Source organism: Halichoerus grypus, chromosome 8 (assembly GCF_964656455.1).
Source record: "Halichoerus grypus chromosome 8, mHalGry1.hap1.1, whole genome shotgun sequence".
In the NCBI taxonomy this organism is placed as follows: Eukaryota; Metazoa; Chordata; class Mammalia; order Carnivora; family Phocidae; genus Halichoerus; species Halichoerus grypus.
In genome coordinates, this window is record NC_135719.1 from 116,804,496 (window position 1) to 116,822,802 (window position 18,307).

An 18,307-nucleotide genomic window follows, 5' to 3' on the forward strand; every position below is an offset into this window, starting at 1 on the left:
AGCATCCGGGGCAAATATGGGGGTGGGGGTCATCGGAGCCCTTTTGCCGTAATGCCCAAGAAGTGGGGCAGGCCAGGGTGGTTTGCCGGATGGCAGCAGTTCACAAAAGGGGGCTGCTCACGTTAACGAACGCACTTTTCTGGGTCTGGAGGGTCATGCTTGGAATTAGAGAGGAAGTTGTGTTTGGGGGAGCCGCCCTGTTGGCAGCCTTGCCCCCTAATTCTAACTTGCTTGGGGAGGGAAAGTGAGAATTTGGGGAAGGGAGAAAACCCTCAGGTGATGAGATGTAATCTGACCGACTCCCAGCCCAATAGAGAGCCTTTGGCCTGGAATCCCATGGGACATTGTCTTCCAGCGAAGCCCCCAGATCTCAGTTTTCTAGAGTCGGTGTACTCTTCCTGCTTTCAGAAGCATGTGATTTACACGGAGCTTGTTCCTTCACCTTTACTTGGATCCTCGTTGCTCCCCCTGCCACACAAGGGTTGGAATAGGTCTCGTTCTTCTTTCTAGCAGATGCTTCCCTGGGTCATTCTCTCTTTCTACTCCCTGACGCTTCTGTGAACAGTCAGCACCTTCTTGGGCCTCTGGATTCTTCCTGAACACTCTTTGGCTCTGGACAGCTGCTGCCAAAGCCCCACGTGCCGTCGAGGGCCCGTTCTCACGCCTCATCTCCTAGAGTCCTAGAGTCTCGGTAGTTGTTCGCCCGGGCGCGGCTCGGGCGTGTCCTTTCCCACAGAGCCACTGCCCATGTGTCCTCCAGTCTGTCTGATTCCTTCCAGCCTGGCCTCTTGCTGCCCACTGCCCCGGGTCCTGGGAAGGTCCAGGTCCTTTTGGGACTCAGCTGTCGCATGCTGCTGCTTTGCCCCTAGGACCCTCCTGTCTCTTCTTCACTTGGCAAGTACAAGCTTCTTCATGGTCCAAGGCTCAGCTGAAGTCTCACCTCCTTTAAAGCTGCCCAGGTGCCCCAGGGAGCACAGCTCCTCCCTCTTCTGTTAGCACAGTGTCTGTATTTGTACTTCTGTACAGCACTCAAGGCACTGCCTGGTGGATAATTTGTTTATAGGGCTGTTTTTCCTTCTAGAATTCGATTCTTCAAAGACAGGGACAATGTCTTATGCATTTTAGTATCCCCAGGGCCTAACATCATGCTCAGAAGTGTGGAACGAATCGCCAAACTGGAGGCAGCCTTGAAGTCCCAGACTGCTCACGACCCCACTCTCTACTTCCTCTTGTTATTGGGGCACTTGTCTTGCTTCTCCTGATAGAGGATCAACTGTTGAGAGCGGGCTGTGTGTGTGATTCATCTCTGTCTCCCACAAGGCCGCCACAGTGTCTTTGTGCAAAGTGAGTGCTTGAAAATACTTGTCCAGTGAATTCTGCAGCTCACAACTTAGGCAGGGCGGGGACTGTTCTCCCCAAATGAGAGGGTGGACACTGTGGCCAGATTGCTCACTGCTTTGCTCCTTATCACCCAGCTGCTGAAGAGCAGAGCTGGGGCGGGTTTGGAGCCGGGCTGGCTGGTCTCCCCGGCTCACTCATACTCATTGTGTCATTTTGCTGCTCTCCCCCTCTTTGATATCCCCTGTGATTTAGGAAATGGGTGAACAGCAAGGCTTTCCTCGTACCTTGAGTTTTTGTCTTATGTCCTGGTCCTTCACATGTCCACCTTGCAGCTGGATTTCGTTTTTTCTTTAAAACCCAAGGGCCTGTGTCAAGGATGGTTGTTACTGATCACTTATTTGTGCTTTTGCCACCTTCCATTTCCTGCAATTCTGTTCCTGCTTACGCCTGGTGTCCTCTGTCGTTCTGTTCCTCTTTAGCTGCTTGCAGTACACGTTGTTTTTCCCTGTGGAGCCCTGAGGAATGTGCCCTGCCTGCCGCAGCAAAGGACTCTGACTCACTTAGACTTCATCTTCTGCTTTGCCCTTCTGTCAGGCATGGCTATCAGACTGTTTTCCTTTCCAGCTGAATTGCTTTATATTTTCCCATATAAGATCGTGGTTCGAATCAATGTCGGGATTATACATGATGAATGTCTGGCGGGCGAGGATTAGGTCATGCTAGTTCACCAAGTTGAACACTTTCATCTTTATTATTGATTTGAGATGTGGATAAAAATTATAGGCATAAATCAGAAAAAAAAAATCTCTTGGCCCAGTGCTTGTGAAACAAATAATAATTTATCTGTCCTTGTCATCCTACCGCTTAGGGTGGGCTTACTGCGTGGCAGAGGTCGTGCGCATTGCTCTGTATCCTCTCAGTCTTGGAGACCCAGTCAGGTGCGTGCTTTTATTTTCATTTTGCAGATGAGGAACTTGAAGCTCCGCGAGGTCGGGTGACTTGCCCAAGCCCACACGGGGCCAGTCAAGTGGAGTCGCTGGGGTTTAGACCAGATCTGCCCGGCTCCAGAGCCTGTGGATCCATTTAGTGCGTGGACTCCCGTGCACACATGTGCATATTCTGTCCTCTTCTGCTGGGGACTCAGAGGGTCCTAATGGAACCCCTCTGTTCCCACTTGCTTCCTGCTGAGATTCTCCAGTGCCTTTGAACGTGATGCAACAGTAAATGCTGCAACTGTTGAAGGTGCGGCTCACATTTCCTCACCGCCCCCACCCCAGCCTAGGGGCCTCCAAACCAGCAGCCCCTGCCCCCTGCGGTGGGGACAAGATGGCTGATTTGCAGGGCAAGGTTCCTGAAGTTTGCTGGTAAGGCGTGGAGGTCCTGTGAGCCTTTTTGGCCTAGTGATGAGAGAGGTGGGGCCTCTAGGAACACCGAGTCTGTCTGTGATTTCTAGCCCCGGCTTTAGCTGCTCCATCTTCTGGGGACATTGTGTCATTTCCCTGCCTAATGATGAGCTGTGCTGGGAGCCACGTTGACCTACCCTGGCTGTGAGCAATAGCAATTTCTGATCAACAGTAATTGTTCTCATGTGCCTTTAGTATGTATGTATATGAAACTTCCTGGTAGACGGCTTTTCCTGGGCTATTTGTAGGGGGACCTTATTATAGTCTCTTCTCCAAATTCCAAAGTGGTTCCTTGGCCATTTTTCCCTTCCTCTCAGTTTTTTGTGGCTGGTCACTTGATATGTGGCATGATGGTAAGGCAGCGATGCCCTTGCTCTAGTCCCTTGTCTGGGGCCAAGTAGGACAGGCTTGCTAGGCTGACTGAGCAGTCACTGCTCCTGGGTACCTCATGGCAGATTGGAAACTTGCTGGTAGTGACTAATGTGGAAACTCATTAGTTTCGGAGGATCTGGCTCAGCCCTTGGTTTTGACCACTGTTTGTCTATGGGACTGGTGAGAGATGCTGCAGCACCATCCCGTAGACCTTCCACGGGTGTTTATTGAGCACCTGGTATGTACGTTGCTCTCTGGGGGGTGAAGGAATGGTACAAGAAAGCAGGCCCAGGGCACCTGGGTGGCTCAGTCGGTTAAGCGTCTGCCTTCGGCTCAGGTCATGATCCCAGGGTGCTGGGATCGAGCCCCATCATCGGGCTCCCTGCTCCGCGGGAAGCCTGGTTTCTCCCTCTCCCACTCCCCCTGCTTGTGTTCCTTGTGTTCCCTCTCTCGCTGTGTCTCTGTCAAGTAAATAAATAAAATCTTAAAAAAAAAAAAGAAAGCAGGCCCAGCCCCTCTGACCTTTACTGTCTAGTCCAGAAGAAAAGTATGCACATTTGTACCCCCCAGGGACCAGCACTTTAAGTGATACTCAGGGTCAGTAGATTTAAAAGTGTGGTGCATGCGTGTGTGTGTGTGTGTGTATTAGTGTCCTATGGCTGCTCTAACAAACCCCACAAACTTAGTGGCTTGAAACAACACATATTTATTATCTTACAGTTCTGGAGGTCAGAATTGAATCCGGGTCCACAGGGCTGTGGTCCTTCTGGGATTTGTTTCCTCCCCTTTTCTAGCCTCCTGAGGCTGCCCAGATCCTTTTGCTGGCTGTCCCTTTCCTCTATCTGCAAAGCCGGCAGCCTCTTTCTGTTTGTCCCTCTGCTTTTGTTGTCACATCAGCTTCCAACACCTTCTGCATCCCTCCTGTGAGGACCCTTCTGATTACATCAGGCCCACCCAGGTAGCCTAGGGTTATCTCCCCATCTCGAGATCCTCGACTTGATCACATCTGCAAAGTCTCTCTTGCCGTATAAAACAACATCTGGGGGCGCCTGGGTGGCTCAGTCGTTAAATGTCTGCCTTCGGCTCAGGTCATGATCTCAGGGTCCTGGGATCGAGCCCTGCGTCGGGCTCCCTGCTCAGCAGGAAGCCTGCTTCTACCTCTCCCACTCTCCTTGCTTGTGTTCCCTCTCTCGCTGTGTCTCTCTCTGTCAAATAAATAAATATAAAAAAAAATAAATAAAACAACATCTGTGGGTTCTTTATATCCAGGGATGATTAGGATGTGCTTATTCTTTGAAGTGGGGGGCGAAGTCTACAGTATTGGGTGTGTTGGATGCGCTGGAAGTGGCTGAGGAGGCCTTTCTGAAGGAGGAGATCCGACCGAATTTGTGTAGGGAGAGAGGGTCTGGGATACATCCCAGGTATGAGAAACCACACGAGCAAATGTTGGGGCTGTGGGGTGGTGGGAACAGTGAGGTGCGGGCAAGTGGTCCTCCACTGAGACAAGATACCAGGGGCTTTCCTTCCCTTGCAGGGCCAGGCTGAGGGAGTTTTCTGGACTTCAGTGTGTAGGCCCAAACTTCCTCCCAGGATTCAGGTGGGAGGGCTCCACTGGCAGCCACGATCCCTTTCCTTCCCAGCAGCTGAAGTCCCGCTTCAAAGACCCGGCCACACTTGGTGGCCCCTGCTGTTCTGGGGTGGTGGGAAAGGGAATTCACGAGGGAATCTACATTCATGAGGGGAAATGAGTTTGAGCCAGCTGGCCTGGGTTTGTGGCCCAGAAACCCTGATCACGCTGTTTGCACAGCCTCTGTGACAGTCACGTCGCTCACATTGAACATATCGAACACAGTCACTCCCCAGGGAGCCTTCCCTTGTCCTGTCTTAGGGTGCTTAGAGCTCCTGAATCTCCCGAGGGAGGAAACTGCTCCGGAAAGGGGAAACGAGCCCGACCCTCTCAGGGACCCTCCTGTGCCCCGGGAAGCCTGGGGCTGTGGTGAAAGGTGTCCTCCCGCTGGTGTGGCCGAGGGGGAGTGGCAAGAGCAGACCGGCAGAGCCGGGCGTGGGGCGGCGCCCAGCTGTGGGTGACAGCACAGCCCAGTGAGCGCAGCACCCCAGTTTGAGGTCTCGGCGGCCGTTCCCCTTGCTCCTGCGGTGCTTGTCTGGAGGCGCTGTAGCTCTTCTCTGTTGCTTCCTTCTGGTGCCCTCTCAGGAGATCCTGACGGGGGACTTGGGGGCCGTCGTTCTGGGGAAGGTCAAAGGCGGCTGGCTGCCCAGGTTTGGAGAGCCTTTGGAATGTGTAGGAGGTGTAGTTGAGAGATGGAAGAGCCCCTGGGGAGGTGTGCAGGGCTGGCGGATGTTGGAGCAGTTGCCTTTGGGAGAGCCCCCTGCTCGGTCCCGGCCTGCCTCTAGCACAGGTGTGTCGGCTTCCGCTCCTTAGGGGTGGGGGGAGGGGCGGAAGGTGAAAGGATGACATCAGCCTCCTCTGCACCTGGAGCCGGCCTCTCGGAAGCAAACTGTTTTCTGGGGCATCTCCAGAGCTGGCCTGCACGGAGGGTTGTCCGGAGAGCGCGCCCCTCCCTCTCCTGCCTTCTCCACAGCAGCCTGCTGGCCAGGGAGGCAGGGCCAGAAGGGAATGTTGCTGAGTCCTGGGGATTCCTCAGGACCAGAAAAGGAGAGGTTCTCCAGAAGGTTCCAGGTGAGTGCCCCTGTGGGACCATCTTACTTTTCTTTTTCTTTTTTTTTTTTTTTTAAGTAGGCTCCACACTGGGCATGGAGCCCAGCACGGGGCTTGAACTCATGACCCTGAGATCAAGACCTGAGCTGAGATCAAGAGTCGGCCACTTAACCAACTGAGCCACCCAGGCATCCCTGGGACCATCTTTTCTGAAGTTGGGGGTGGGGGAGCAGGGTCCTTTTGCCTCAGTGACCGGAAGCCTGAGGATAGAACATGGGGGCTAATTATGGGTTTTGTCATTTTTTTCTGTTGGAGGCAGAGGTATGGGTTAGGTTGGGGGCATGGTGCTGAGCCTACTGAGGAGGAGAAGGATGTGGGACTTGACCCCAGTCAGCTGTGCTGGGAAGCCAAGGGGCCTGCTGCAGCCTGCCTCTCCGCCTGGGGACATTCAGGGAAGGTCCTCAGAAGGGAGGGCCGATAACCTGGGGAGGTGTGGGCAGAGGAAGGGTGCGGATTGTGTTTAAATATAGAGAGTGTTAAAAAAGAAACATTCCTCTCCTGTCATGACCCCCCCCACCCCGCCCCCACCAGACAGATTTGTGTCTGAGCCACTTCTTGGGTCCATCAAAAAGAAAGGCTTGGGGGACCTTCACAGGTGTGGGACTGGAGATACCAAGTTTTTTAGAAGACTGATTCACTGATTGATGATTGGACTGACTCATGTTGAGAGATGGAAGAGGTCATGGCTGGGGGAGACTTCAGGAAAACTGGAAACTGGGTGCGGTAGGAGGAGGTAGGCGTGTGCATCTGGCTTGGGAGCTAGGCCGCTCTCTGCCTGTCTCCTTTAGGCTCCCACTTCCCCAGCCAGACTGTGTCTTCCAGGTGAGTTTTGAAGACCTGAGTTCTAATCTTGTCTTTGAGGGGAACCTTGCAATTTGGGGGATACTAGTGGAGAGGAAGGAAATGTTGCCTCTGGCCCGGGACATGTGGGCAGGTACTAGTGCTGTCTCTTTGGGAGTCTGAAGTACACACACAGTAATGGTTGGGCTCAGGCTTTTAGGACCAGAATGCACTCAAATTGAGTGCGATGGTCCTACCAACAGCCCCCGTGGACTCTGCCTTGTTTGCTCTCACTGCCCCACATGCTTGTCATCCTCCCTTTTTGGGTCTTTGCATTCTTTTCCAGGAAGCCTGTCCTAGAGAGCCTTGTGGTCCTGGGTCTCCTGGTCCCTGCAGATCTTGTCTCATATAAGGAATTATAGTCAGATCTTGGTGACCTCATGCTTTTTCCCTTTTCCATGACCTGCCATCCTTTGACCTGGAATCTGTATTTTACCATGTTCCAACAGGAGGGTAAATGGCCAGAGGTCACAGAGTAGCAGGTCTAGAAATAGCTCTAAGGAATCTTCACTTTCATTCCTTTACCTCCACGGCCTTTGTAGGGTAAATGAAGTATCATGTTAAAAGCTACGATCTTTCAAGACTTAGTAAGTTCCCCACAGCTTAGGCTGAGGCAGAGCCCTAGCATCCAGGCCTGTGACTAATCGTTTGCCTGTGGCCCCGGCTTGTGTGAAATCCATTAGGGAGACCGCAGGCAGGGGCAGGGCGGCGGGAACACTGAGCCTGTGTGCCCAAGTACACGTCCAGGCTCCACCGCATGCTCCTGTGGCCTCAGGTTTCTGTGTCTGTAAAATGGGGGCGGCAGTGGGACTGAGTTCATGGAGCTGTGAGGAGATGAAAGCGGCGTGCTGTGCTGTAGCACTCAGAACGCTTCAGCGCTCGGCTGGCATGCCTCGTCTCAGCCCGGGGGCCTGCTGGGCAGGGGCACTGCTTGGACAGTGTGAGCTTGCTTTGCAGGGAGACGGCTGCGTTCCACCACAGGAGAGTGCTCCAAGGAGAAAAGATGCTTTCCTTTTGTTTCTGGGTTCATAGGGCAATGGGGTCCCCAAAGGTGACCCTCAGAAGGCCCCCCTGAGAGTGTGGTGGGGGTGGAGGGGGGCTGTGGCTAATCTTTTACTTGAAAACTGACCTGGCCAGCTGTGAAATCCATCTGGGACTTGGGCCTTTGCCATTTAGCATCCCCATAGGGGCTGACTGACCCCAGGTTTGATCTGGGAAAGGTCTTAGGTCGTAAGTTTCTGTCCCATTGTTCCAGCTGCGACTGACAGTGGGGGTGGGGGGGCCTGACTGCAGCAGGGTTTGAAGGACACCCACCGGAGTCCCATAGGGCTGGGGGTTAAGGACTGGGGCGGAGTTTGGATCTTTGTCTTTCTTTGTGTGGAAATGACACAGTGTTACCCTGTGGGCTGGTTCTGTAGAAAGGCCCAGCTGGCTAATTTTATTTTATTTTATTTATTTTATTTACTTATTTTAAGATTTTATTTATTTATTTGACAGAGAGCACAAGCAGGGGAAGCAGCAGAGGCAGAGGGAGAAGCAGGGTCCCCGCTGAGCGGGGAGCCCACCGTGGGACTCGATCCCAGGACCCGGGATCATGACCTGAGCCGAAGGCAGACGCCCAACTGACTGAGCCACCCAGGTGCCCCATCAGCTGGTTGATTTTAAAGGCTCTTTTGAGGGGCACCTGGGTGGCTCAGTCGTTGGGCGTCTGCCTTCGGCTCGGGTCATGATCCCGGGGTCCTGGGATCGAGCCCCGCATCGGGCTCCCTGCTCCGCGGGGGGCCTGCTTCTCCCTCTCCCACTCCCCCCGCTTGTGTTCCCTCTCTCGCTGTGTCTCTCTCTGTCAAATAAATAAAATCTTTAAAAAATAAAAAAAACAAAGGCTCTTTTGAGGAGGGAGGAAAAAGTAACAGTGCTGCATTTCCCAAGGGGCTCTCCTCTGAGATGCTCAGAGTTTCACCAAGATGAGCCTGTTAATTCTCCTTTGTTGCACCTGGAAGGGAGGGAGAAGGCAGGCATGGCTTTAGCGCTGCCCCTGTGTCCTTACGTGCAAAATGAGAGGCTCCTGTAGATCAGCAGGGAGGTGACACCCCTCCCTCTGCGCAAGCTGAGACCTGCGGCAGGGTGCTGAGCTGGAGAGGGTCCTTGCTGGGCTCTCGACTGTTAGCGCAGTAGACGCACCAGTTTGCTCACCATCATCCATTTGCCAGATTACCCTTAAGGCCCCTGAGTCTGGGTTGCTTACAGTCTAGGGCAGGGGATCTCAAACTAGTCACAGTCACACAGGTAGTGGTAGGGGTAATCCTGGGGTGCTGTAAGAGTATGCAGAAGGGGGCATCCAGGTTTGTTTTTGGGGTAGGTTTCTAGAAGGGGGCTGGCTTCTAATCTGAAACCTGAGGATTGGGTATAAGTGACGGGTTGGGGGGTGGTATGGCTTGGGATAGACAGGGTGGGGGTTGGGGTGCGCAGGGACTTGGGAGTAATGTCCAGGCAGAGAGAACATTTGCAAAAGCCAGAGCCCAGGGCCCAGGGGTGCTGGCACAGCAGAGCCAGAAAAGCAGGGGGAAATTCAGGGTTACCAGAGTGGTGGCACCTAGATCCTTCTTGTAGCTCTAGCCTGTGGTCTAGTAATTTCCGAGCCCTAGAACTAGGGGTGGAAGGCTTTGGGGCAGTGAAAGTGCGGGTGGAACTTTGTTCCTTGTGCAAACAGCAATGAAATACACATTCTGGAAAGTGGTGTTGGTGAGCTGTGGTCTGCTGGGGTTGGGGTAAAGTGTCCCTGTCCTTCCCAAGAGGCCTTAGCCCCTCCCAGACTTAACTGCTCCAGGTTGTTCCAGGTGGGTCTACTGTGAACAGCACCACCTGCTCAGGGACTAAAGTCCACCTGAGGCTGCGTTTGCCTTACCTGGGAGCAGTTTCCTGTCTGCTGGGCTGCCTGACCTTGCTGTGCTAAAGGGAGTTTAGAGAGACTCATCAGTGGCTCAGCCCTGGGGCATTTCCTGTGCTCTGGGAGCTGGGGTGAGTCAGGGCCTGTACCAGGTGCTGGGGCTTGGGGAGCCTTTGTACTCTCTCCTCTGCCTCCCCTGTCAGTATCTAGAAGGCTTCACGTTCATGGTGCAATGGCTGGTGCCCCCAGAAATGTCCTAATCCTGAGGAGCATCTTACCCTCTGGCATGTGTGTCATCTTAGATCATAAGAGCAAGATCTTCAGCTGTCCTTGCTGGTGACCCCAGCACAGGCCCCAACAAGTGGGCACTTGGGAAGTGCTTTTTGACAATTATTATCATCACTGTTTCGATGGGTTATGGAGCCCTTGCCCCGTGCCAGGCACCACGCTCAGACCTGTCACTGCAGCAAGTCGCTGCATCCTCAAGGACACAGCCCTAGGGTAGGTTCTGAGAGGCTGGGTGCTTTGCCAGAGCCACGGGGCTGAGCTTGGGGTTCCGTCCGAAGGCACCCCGACTGCTGCTCTAGCGGAGATGTCCTCTCTGCTCTCCTGGGGCTCGGGTTTCTGAGCCCTTTATTGTCTTGGATGCGGTCACCCTTTCCTCCTGGGAATGCCGGAGCTGTTGGGAGTCAGGAAGGGATGTTACTTGGGCATCCTTGTGCATACTTGTGGAGTCTGAGGGAAGGGACCTTCTTGACATTCAGAATTGTTGTGTTTAAAACTGTGGTGAAATACACAAACGTACAATTTCCATTTTAACCCTTTTAGAGTGTATGGTGGTTCAGTGGCATACGTACACTCACATTGTTCCTCCTCTATCACCACCATCCATCCCCAGGACTTGACTTCTCTTGTAAAATGGGAACTCTGTACCCATTAAATACTAACTCCCCATTCCCTCCTCCCCCAGCAGCCTTTTACTTTCTGTTTCTGTGAGGATTCTGAGATTTAATTCTTTGTCTGCCCCACCCAGAACCTCCCCGGAGTGCCCTCGCCAGGCAGCGATGCCAGGATGCCCGTCTCTGCCTCCCTCCGCCAGGATGGCGGCCAGGAGCGGCCGGTGAGCCTGACCTCGACCACGTCCTCGTCGGGTTCCTCCCGTGACAGCCGCGGTGCCATGGAGGAGCCCAGTGGCTCCGAGGCTTCCGCCGAGAACGGGGCGGGCTCCCCGGGTAGTAGGAGGCGTCCCCCCAACGGCAGCAGCAGCTCCAGCGGCTGGCTGAGCGTGAGGGGGCCGCTGTCCCCGTTCGGCGGCCGGGCCCCGGCAGCCCCGGCGCACAAGCTCAGCTACCTGGGCCGAGTGGTGCGGGAGATCGTGGAGACGGAGCGGATGTACGTGCAGGACCTGCGCAGCATCGTGGAGGTGAGGCCCGCCGCCCGAGCGGCTGCCTTGCTGAGGCCGCGGTGGGGCTGGCCTCCGGCTCCGGGTGGCCCAGCTCGCTGGTAAACCCACTGCCACCGCTGGAGGGAAAGTTCTCCCTGACAGCTTGTGTCAGAAGCAGACTGCTTCCCATGGAGCAGTGGGGAGGCCTCATGTCTCCTGCTCTGGGGGGAGCCTCAGACTGCTGGTGCTGCCTCACTTTGGGCCAGCAGAACCTCCTGCAGACCCTCGGGGCGTGGGCATGGTTGGTGGGGAGGGGCAGGGACCGCTGTGCTCACAGACACTGAACACAGTGGGGAAACTGGCCTGGATGTTGCCCGTCTGTGCCCAGATCCCTGCTCTCCGGTTTCCTGGCTACGGGGACTCGGGCTCCTGCGTAAGCCCCGAGCCTCAGGTTCCTCCTCTGTGAGATGAAGAGCCCCCCCCGCCCCCAGGACCAGTGTGACGTGCTTCATCCCGCGGGGCCCCTGGGCAGGTGGCCGGGTGGCTGCCACTGAGGATGCCCTCTGTTCGCGGCGGAGAGAGACGTATTTGTTTCCCGGGCCTCTGTAACAAATCACCACAAGCTGGGGGCTAAAATGCAGAAGTTTCTTCTATGTTGGTTTAGGAAGCCAGAAGTCAGAAATCAAGATATTGGCAGGATTGGGTCCTTCTGGAAGGTCTGAGGGGGAGAATGCATTCCATGCCTCCCTCCCGGCTTCTGCCAGGTGGTTGCTGCTTAGATTTCCTTGGCCTGTAGATGTTCTGTCCTGACCTCTGCCTCCATCTTCCCATTGCCACCTTCTGTGTGTCACTCTGTGTCCTTTCCTCTTATAAGGACATCTGTCATGGGATTTAGGGCCCACCCTAAATCCACTATGCTGTTGTCCTGAGATCCTTGACTGATTACATCTGCAAAGACCCTATTTCCAAATTAGGTCACCTTCCGAGGTTCTGAATGGATGTTGATTTTGACCGGGGGTGGGGTCAGGGGGGAGGAGAGCTCTCCAGCCCAGTACAGTAGGCGATGTCTGTGAAGTTACATTGTCATTGTAAATGCAGGACAGAACTGAGGTGTGGCTGGGGGAAGTGGGGGAACAGGACTGCACCAGGAGGGGCTGGGTTCTGATGCCTCCCTCCACACAGGACTACCTCTTGAAGATCATTGACACGCCTGGGCTGCTGAAACCAGAACAAGTCAGCGCCCTCTTTGGGAACATAGAAAACATCTATGCACTGAACAGGTATGGAGTGGGCCTAACACACACCGTGTTCTGCCTGTGAGGCCCATCTCGGGGCCTAAGGAGGAGCCCTGGATGTCCCTAGTCTCTTGGGTTGTGATATGTGGGCCTGGGGCCTGATCGCCGAGGGTGGGTAATGGTGGTCCATCCCTGTTCAGCGGAATAGTTAGCTCCCTGTAGGAGAGAGGGGGATGTGGGACCATGTGCCCTGGGGCTAATGTGCTAGATCGTTTGAGGCCATGTGCATGTTGGGTCCAGCCTGGGCCAGCACCCCTCAGGGACCTGCTGGCCTCTGGCATGTAATGCTCTTCCCCCTGTGCCTGTGTGGCCCCTCTGTCTCTCCCATCATCACTGCCCACTTGCACATCTCTTTATTTCTTCTTCACCTTCCCACGGACCCCATGGGAAGTCAGGTCTCCCTGGGGGTAATCTGACCCATTAGGAGAATGACAGGCCAGGCAGAATGTGATGGGGGAGGCTGAGCAAAGCCCGGTGAGGGGCTGCTTCAGGGCATAGGGGCTCCTTGAGGATCTGGTGTGTTGCTGCCTGGGCCCACAGATTCCCCAGGGAAGGGACACTGGTTGGGAGGGGCAGTGCCTGAGGAGACAGCATCGGTAGTAGGAGGAACCTTACCCTGGGCCCTTTAACGTGGGCCAGAGGGGCTTCCTGCTGGGCCAGCTGCAGAAGTCCGGGAGAACAGGCGCAGGGTGACTTGGGCTGGCTGGTGGTGGGGTCGGGAAAAGAGGTGCACAGGAGGAGGTGTCCGGGGAACATTGTGTTTAGGGTTTCCCATAGTGCCCCATCTAAGTTCTGGGGGTACTGGGGCTCACCCTGTTTCTTTCCCTTTCGTGCATCCTTTTGAACTGGGGGCCTTTGGTTCCTTTGGGAGTCTCCTCTCTCTCTTCTCCCCCCTTTAATCTCTGCCTTTGTGTGTTTGACTCCTTCTGCCTGCAGAGGAGCTGTCTCCCCTCCCAAGGTGGGTACTGGTGTCCCCTGTCTCTCCTGCTTGCTGAGCATGTGGGTGTTCTTTGCTCCCCGTCTTTGCGGCAGTGCTGGGTACTTTCTGTGGTTGCTGGCCTGGGCGGGGCTCACTCAGGATGGACGCCCCGACTCTTTGGCATGACACCCGGGGCTCCCTGTGTATCTGGGCACCAGGAGGCTGGGGAGGGGGCGTGTTGGTAGCTGTGGAGGCTGTGCGCTGTCTGGGGTCTGATGACCACTCTCCCCTCCCCCAGCCAGCTACTCCGAGACCTGGACAGCTGCAATGGTGATCCCGTGGCTGTGGCCAGCTGCTTCGTGGAAAGGGTAAGAGGGGCTGCTGGGTCCTTGCCTCTTGTCCCGCCTTGCTGGGGGCTCCGAGGCACAGGCGTGCCCAGCTTAAGAGGATGTGTGAGTCCTGGAGGCCTCTGTCCAGGGGAAGTGCCCGGTGCCCTGTCTCATGGGAAGGGCATTCTGGGGTAGAGCCGGGGGCCGCTAGGTGGATGGGATGTCCCAGACAGATGGGTCCAAAGATGGATCTGCAGGTGTTCAGGGAGAGGGGCGCCGAGTGTGCTCTGGGGGGGTCAGGGCCATGTTTTGGGTATACCCAAGTTTAGAGTCAAATGGGAGTCTCCCAGAAATCACCATCTTTGTTTGGTCTCCTCTTAGAGTCAAGAGTTTGATATCTACACCCAGTATTGCAACAACTACCCCAAGTGAGTATTGGGGTGGAGGGGGAGACAGTTATTTTGTGGGCCTGGAGCACCCCACATCCCTGTGTAGGCCTTCCCAGGTGGTGATGGCCCCTTCTCCCCCACCCCCAGCTCAGTGGCCGCCCTGACCGAGTGCATGCGGGACAAGCAACAGGCCAAGTTCTTTCGGGACCGGCAGGAGCTACTACAGCACTCTCTGCCCTTGGGCTCCTACTTGCTGAAGCCCGTGCAGCGCATCCTCAAGTACCACCTGCTGCTCCAGGTAGCCCAGTGGTCTTCCTGTGGATGTGGGGGGCCGGGGGAGGGCCAGGGCTGAGTCTGGGCTGCCTACACTCCTGTCTCCCGCACAGGAAATTGCCAAACATTTTGATGAAGAAGAGGATGGCTTTGAGGTGGTGGAGGATGCCATTGACACCATGACCTGTGTGGCCTGGTACATCAACGACATGAAGAGGAGACACGAGCATGCGGTCCGGCTCCAGGTGCTCCAGGGCTGGTCGCTGGAGGGATAGGCCGGCTGGTGGGCAGGGTGCGGCCTCCTTGCTGGGGGGAGCCGAGGGTGGGTGTCCCTGCGGGGCAGGCTTCTCTGGGGGGGCCCTTGTGGCAGCGTGTATCTGATGGATGCGGGTGGTGGCTGTGTCTGTAGGAGTTTCTGGGGTTTCGTGTCGTCCCCAGAGGGTCACGAGTAGCCTGACTCTGGGGTCGGGGCTTCTCTGCTGTAGGAGATTCAGTCGCTGCTCATCAACTGGAAGGGGCCGGACCTGACCATCTACGGGGAACTTGTCCTGGAGGGCACGTTCCGCGTGCACCGTGTACGCAACGAGAGGACCTTCTTCCTCTTTGACAAAGCACTGCTCATCACCAAGAAGCGAGGCGATCACTTTGTCTACAAGGGCCACATCCCGGTAGCCAGGCTGCTGTCACGGCCTTTGCCCTCTTTCCCCCTTGCAGTGGGCCAGGCTCCATTCTTTTTTTTTTTTTTAAAGTTTTGATTATTAATTAATTAATTAATTATTTTTAAGATTTTGTTTGACAGAGAGAGACACAGCGAGAGAGGGAACACAAGCAGGGGGAGTGGGAGAGGGAGGAGCAGGCTTCCCGCTGAGCCAGGAGCCCGATGTGGGGCTCGATCCCAGGACCCTGGGATCATGACCTGAGCCGAAGGCAGACGCTCAACGACTGAGCCACCCAGGCACCCCTAAAGATTTTACTTTTAAGTAATCTCTTCCCCCAATGTGGGGCTCAGATTTACAGCCCTGAGATCAAGAGTCTCGGGCTCTAACGTCCGAGCCTAGCAGGCGCCCCCAGGCTCCATTTCTTGACCTCTTCATAGGACCCGAGTTGGGGTGGATCCAGCTCCATCCTTCTGAGATTACTCTCCCTGTCTCCCCGGATGGTCTTGAGGGGCTGGGGCCCCAGGTCAGCCCCCCCACCCCACCTGTTCGCGTGCTTGACCGCGCTCTCCCTCTGCCCCAGTGCTCCTCCCTGATGCTGATCGAAAGCACCAGAGACTCCCTGTGCTTCACCGTCACCCACTACAAGCACAGCAAGCAGCAGTACAACATTCAGGTGAGGGGCGGGCCAGGGTGCTCGGGCCGGGGACACGGCGCCGCCTCGGCTCGCTCAGCTGTGCCAGGCCTCACGGTCTCCCTCTGCAAGGCAGCGATCCCTGCGGGCGTGTCTCGGTTTGTGTGGAGGAGTTCAGGTAACCTCACAGAGGCGCCCTGGCAGGGCAGAGGCACCGGACACGGCCCACGGCTGACGGCTCCTGGCCTGTGGTAACATCCCTGGCTTCCTCTCCCTTCGGTCCTTCCAGGCCAAAACAGCGGAGGAGAAACGGAGCTGGACTCACCACATCAAGAGGCTCATCCTGGAGAACCACCACACCACCATCCCCCAGAAGGTGAGTTCCCGGGGTGCCCCACCTGCCCCGTGACGGGGTGCAGGGAGAGGGTGTCCCTCAGCCAGCTCCAGGGGCTCACCAGTGCCTTACTGCTGGACGTCGGCTTCACTCGAAGTGGGGGTCAGTGCAGTAGGCGCCGTGGGCTTCGGCACAGCCCCACAGGGTGTGGGGTGTCCCAGTGCAGCAAGAGCAAGCCGGTGGGCCAAGAGAGGCATGTGCATAGCAACGTGGTAACTGGGTGCGTTTCCTTCCCTTCCAGGCCAAGGAAGCCATCTTGGAAATGGACTCCTACTGTAAGTGTACTCTTTCTGCCTGCTTTCTCCCTAACTGGCCACATCTCTAGATCCTGGGGAAGCTCTGCCTGGTACTTCTATTCCAGAGAGCAGGGAGAATGGGGACGCTCCTTCTGTCAAGGGCTAGGGGTCTACTGCAGGACCCAGGGTGTGGTCCTGCTGGCAGGTGGGACCCCCACTGCCTAACATTTCTGGATGGAAGCTGGAAGAGGAGGGAGCTCTGGAGGCTTCTGGCCCCTGGAGCTGGGGCAGGCAGCAGAGGTGGGGTCAGGGATGGTCAGAGTCCAGGCCCAGGCTGATTGTCAATCTCGTGGGCAGATCCCAGTCGGTACCGCTGCAGCCCAGAGCGCCTGAAGAAGGCTTGGTCCTCCCAGGACGAGGTGTCCACGCATGCGCGCCAGGGGCGCCGGCAGTCTGGTAAGGGAAGGGCTGTGTGGGCAGAGGCTTCCTTACAGGACTCTTGACCAGGACGGGGACTGTCTGCAGCAGCATTTGGGGCTGGCTCTCCCCTCCCCGGACATCCCGGGAAAGGGCAGGAGGGAGGGTCGCCGGGCACATGTGGCGCGTCCTGTCCCTGTGCTTCTGCTACCCTCCCAGGCACCTTCGTTCGGGCCCTTCTTGCCCACCAGGGCTGGGCAGCCCACCTTTTCCAGGGCCCTGAGAATGCTTGTTCACTCAGGCCTCCGTGCTCCTTCTTAGCTTTCCTGGGACCAAAACCTTGCTCCTTTGCCTCTCAGGATCCTGGGACTCAGCCAGGAGCAACGCTCAGACATCATGGGTGATCCCCAGCCCAGTTCTGGAGCAGAACAGAGGCAGGACGTGGGGAAAACGAGTTAGACATCAAGTGGCACCAAATCCAGACAGGAAATATTTACTTTGGGTCTCAGGAAAAAGTTCCATTTTCCTCTGCTGGATTTTCTTCCATGACTGGGCTTGCTACTATGTACTTGGATTTATTGGAATGAATCGTCTGTTGAAAAAGAGAAAACCTTGCTTTTATTCTTAGCTCTGGGGGTGATAAGGGTGTGTGTTTTCTACGTCTGTTCGTCTGCTTGTGCTCTGCTCTTGAGTCCAAGGCCCAGGGACAGATTTAGCTTCAGCTGGGCACCTGCCAAACATAGATGAGGTGAGAGTTGGAGTGAGAAGTGTCTCAGAGACCCCTGGAGAGAAGATTCGGGAGTGACTGGCCCACTGTCCTGGTGTGGATCTCCTGGGTGCACTAGGCTTTGGCCATGACCCATGGGTCCCCTGAACGACTCTGGGGATTGACATGTGGGCTTTGGTCTTCTGGAAGATGGAGCCAAGTGGTCTCTGGAAAGCTTTTGTGATTTTGTTTTGTTTGGTATTATGCCCAATGGACCTTGAACCCTAGGCAAATTTGTGATGGTTGCAAACGTTTTATGACACCCTACGTGAAAAGCCCCCAGTTGGGGGGGTGTTACTTCATAAGTTTCTGGCCCTCATTGTTTTCCTTTCTCCTATGATGCTCTTCCTGTCCTTCTAGCATTCCCCTTTAACCTGCCATAGCTTTGAATTGGAAGCTTCTGGCTCATGGGAGAGCTGGTGGTGGTGGTAGGAACCGCAGTACTGCCTGTCATGACGTCAGCACCCGCACTGTGGCTATTGGGGCACGCGGGCAGTGAGTCATTTTAGAGCTCAGTTTCCACAGAACCGAGATTTCCGCCTGTGAACCCTGATGGAGTCGGCTTCCGTTCGCTTGTTTTTGTACTTGAGTTCTAACCGTTATGAAACAAACATCTCTCTAAAACATGCTTCATCCCTTGAGCCTCTTAAGGTAGAGGATGCCGACCACTGTTGAACTTTGCCTTTTCTGGTGTAGGTGCGACAGCATCCGTTGGGCGTGTGCGCTGCTCGGGGCCGGGGGTCGCCACGGCGGCTGCGCACCCGAGGTGTGGTGTCCACCCTTAACCCGGAAGCGTTGGTTCTTGTCTGTCGCAGAGTCCTCACCTGGAGTGGCTCTTCTCCCTGCTTCTGTTGTTTGAAATCAGTCGATTGAACTTGTGAGAAGTGTGGGTAAAGACAGGCCAGCAAGCGGCGCCTGGCCGGCTCTGTCGGTGGAGTGTGCGACTCTTGATCTCGGGGTCGTGCGTTCGAGCCCCATGTTGGATGTAGAGATTACTTAAAAAAAAGATGTAAAAAAAAAAAAAGGCCAGCAAGT

General features: G+C 55.6%; 1 protein-coding gene across 4 annotated transcripts in view; it reads left to right on the forward strand.

Annotated features, from left to right (window-relative positions):
• The window catches only part of PLEKHG3 (pleckstrin homology and RhoGEF domain containing G3), a 33,851-nt gene extending 15,554 nt beyond the window's left edge, over nucleotides 1-18,297 (forward strand). Inside the window, exons 1-12 of one of the 4 annotated variants that reach the window (XM_078053814.1) lie at nucleotides 5,226-5,814; nucleotides 10,614-11,003; nucleotides 12,147-12,244; nucleotides 13,477-13,546; nucleotides 13,889-13,935; nucleotides 14,044-14,194; nucleotides 14,283-14,414; nucleotides 14,655-14,837; nucleotides 15,409-15,501; nucleotides 15,749-15,835; nucleotides 16,095-16,128; nucleotides 16,447-18,297. In XM_078053814.1, coding sequence (XP_077909940.1) covers nucleotides 5,752-5,814; nucleotides 10,614-11,003; nucleotides 12,147-12,244; nucleotides 13,477-13,546; nucleotides 13,889-13,935; nucleotides 14,044-14,194; nucleotides 14,283-14,414; nucleotides 14,655-14,837; nucleotides 15,409-15,501; nucleotides 15,749-15,835; nucleotides 16,095-16,128; nucleotides 16,447-16,592 — 1,494 coding nt within the window. In that variant the 5' untranslated portion in view covers nucleotides 5,226-5,751 and the 3' untranslated portion in view covers nucleotides 16,593-18,297. The other 3 variants (XM_078053816.1, XM_078053815.1, XM_078053817.1) reach the window with 3 other exon arrangements.
• Nucleotides 18,298-18,307: the final 10 nt, after the last annotated feature.